Raw genomic sequence first — 1,200 nt, forward strand, 5'->3', positions numbered from 1 at the left:
CGCGGCGGCGACGCGCCCGAGCGAGCGGTTCTCGTACAAACACCTACAAGCATGCTCGCGGCGGCGACGCGCCCGAGCGAGCGGTTCTCGTACAAACACCTACAAGCATGCTCGCGGCGGCGACGCGCCCGAGCGAGCGGTTCTCGTACAAACACCTACAAGCCGATCACACCAGCCTCCACTAACGAGCATCTACCTTGTGAGCCCCGCCCCCACCGGCAGAGTTGATGGGTACACGTGAACACTTCATTAAATAAGTTAAAAGTTTCTCAAATGTAATACTCAGCGAAATGCTTGCTTTGCGAGTGAAATCAGTAAATAGCGACGATCGGATTAGGTCGTGTCAGCCGGTGTAAACGGCAGGTAGGTAATGTGACGATCAACTCTAAGTAAATATGCTAATATGCATCGCTACGATGGCTACGACTATCTGCTACAAATCAGCTGCTAATAGGATAAATGCATATGCATAAAAAACCAAGCGAAAATATGTATGCAAGACGACAACTACTTTTTAGCATGCTACGAATAAGTGCACTGTGACTGCAGCACTAAGTCATAAAACAACATAACGATCGAGCAAAATACTAATACCTACATTGGCAATTTTACATCGCAACTGCTCATCTAAACTCAATTATAAAACCTCAAGCGGACATGCACACACAGCTCTGCATTAGCACGTTTGTATTGCCATGCACCTACCTTTTCTCGCCTGTCAATGCCGGCCACTTGCCCGCTGGCTATCAACAACTTGTTCGGGTGGAGTGCTATGCTGGAAAAATAAACGTAAATTTATCCATTATTGCAAGATTGACATTTTACGTATTATACTAATTATTAAATTAGTAAATTCATATTTACATTTTTTTCCATCCATAAATTTATATCGACGATCAACACTAACAACAAATGGCTGGGCTTTCTATGTAATTCAAACCTAGTAGTACTTTGCACAAAGGCTCTAGGTTCTACCATCCAATTAAAAGTAATAGCCATGTTGAATTCAATGAACCGCCTATCACGTGAAGTGCCCACCCATGGACTTATGGTGTACGATCTGTCAAATTAGTCAAACACATGTGTTTGTGCGAAATAACCAATATAAATTGCACAAACAACATATACTCTCTCAAAACAACATGTATATTTCCACAAAAACATATATATATACCTGTTTGCAAATAAACATTATGAAAA

At 42.2% G+C, this 1,200-nt stretch overlaps 1 protein-coding gene across 1 annotated transcript in view; it reads right to left on the minus strand.

Annotated features, from left to right (window-relative positions):
- LOC106807055 (echinoderm microtubule-associated protein-like 2) overlaps positions 1 to 1,200 on the minus strand; it is a gene marked incomplete in the record, with an annotated part of 34,219 nt that overhangs the window by 17,022 nt on the left and 15,997 nt on the right. The window contains 1 exon segment of the mRNA XM_014809282.1: positions 706 to 775. Within this exon segment, the coding sequence (XP_014664768.1) occupies positions 706 to 775 (70 nt within the window).

The sequence above is a fragment of the Priapulus caudatus genome, unplaced genomic scaffold (genome assembly GCF_000485595.1).
Source record: "Priapulus caudatus unplaced genomic scaffold, Priapulus_caudatus-5.0.1 Scaffold193, whole genome shotgun sequence".
NCBI classification, from domain to species: Eukaryota; Metazoa; Priapulida; class Priapulimorpha; order Priapulimorphida; family Priapulidae; genus Priapulus; species Priapulus caudatus.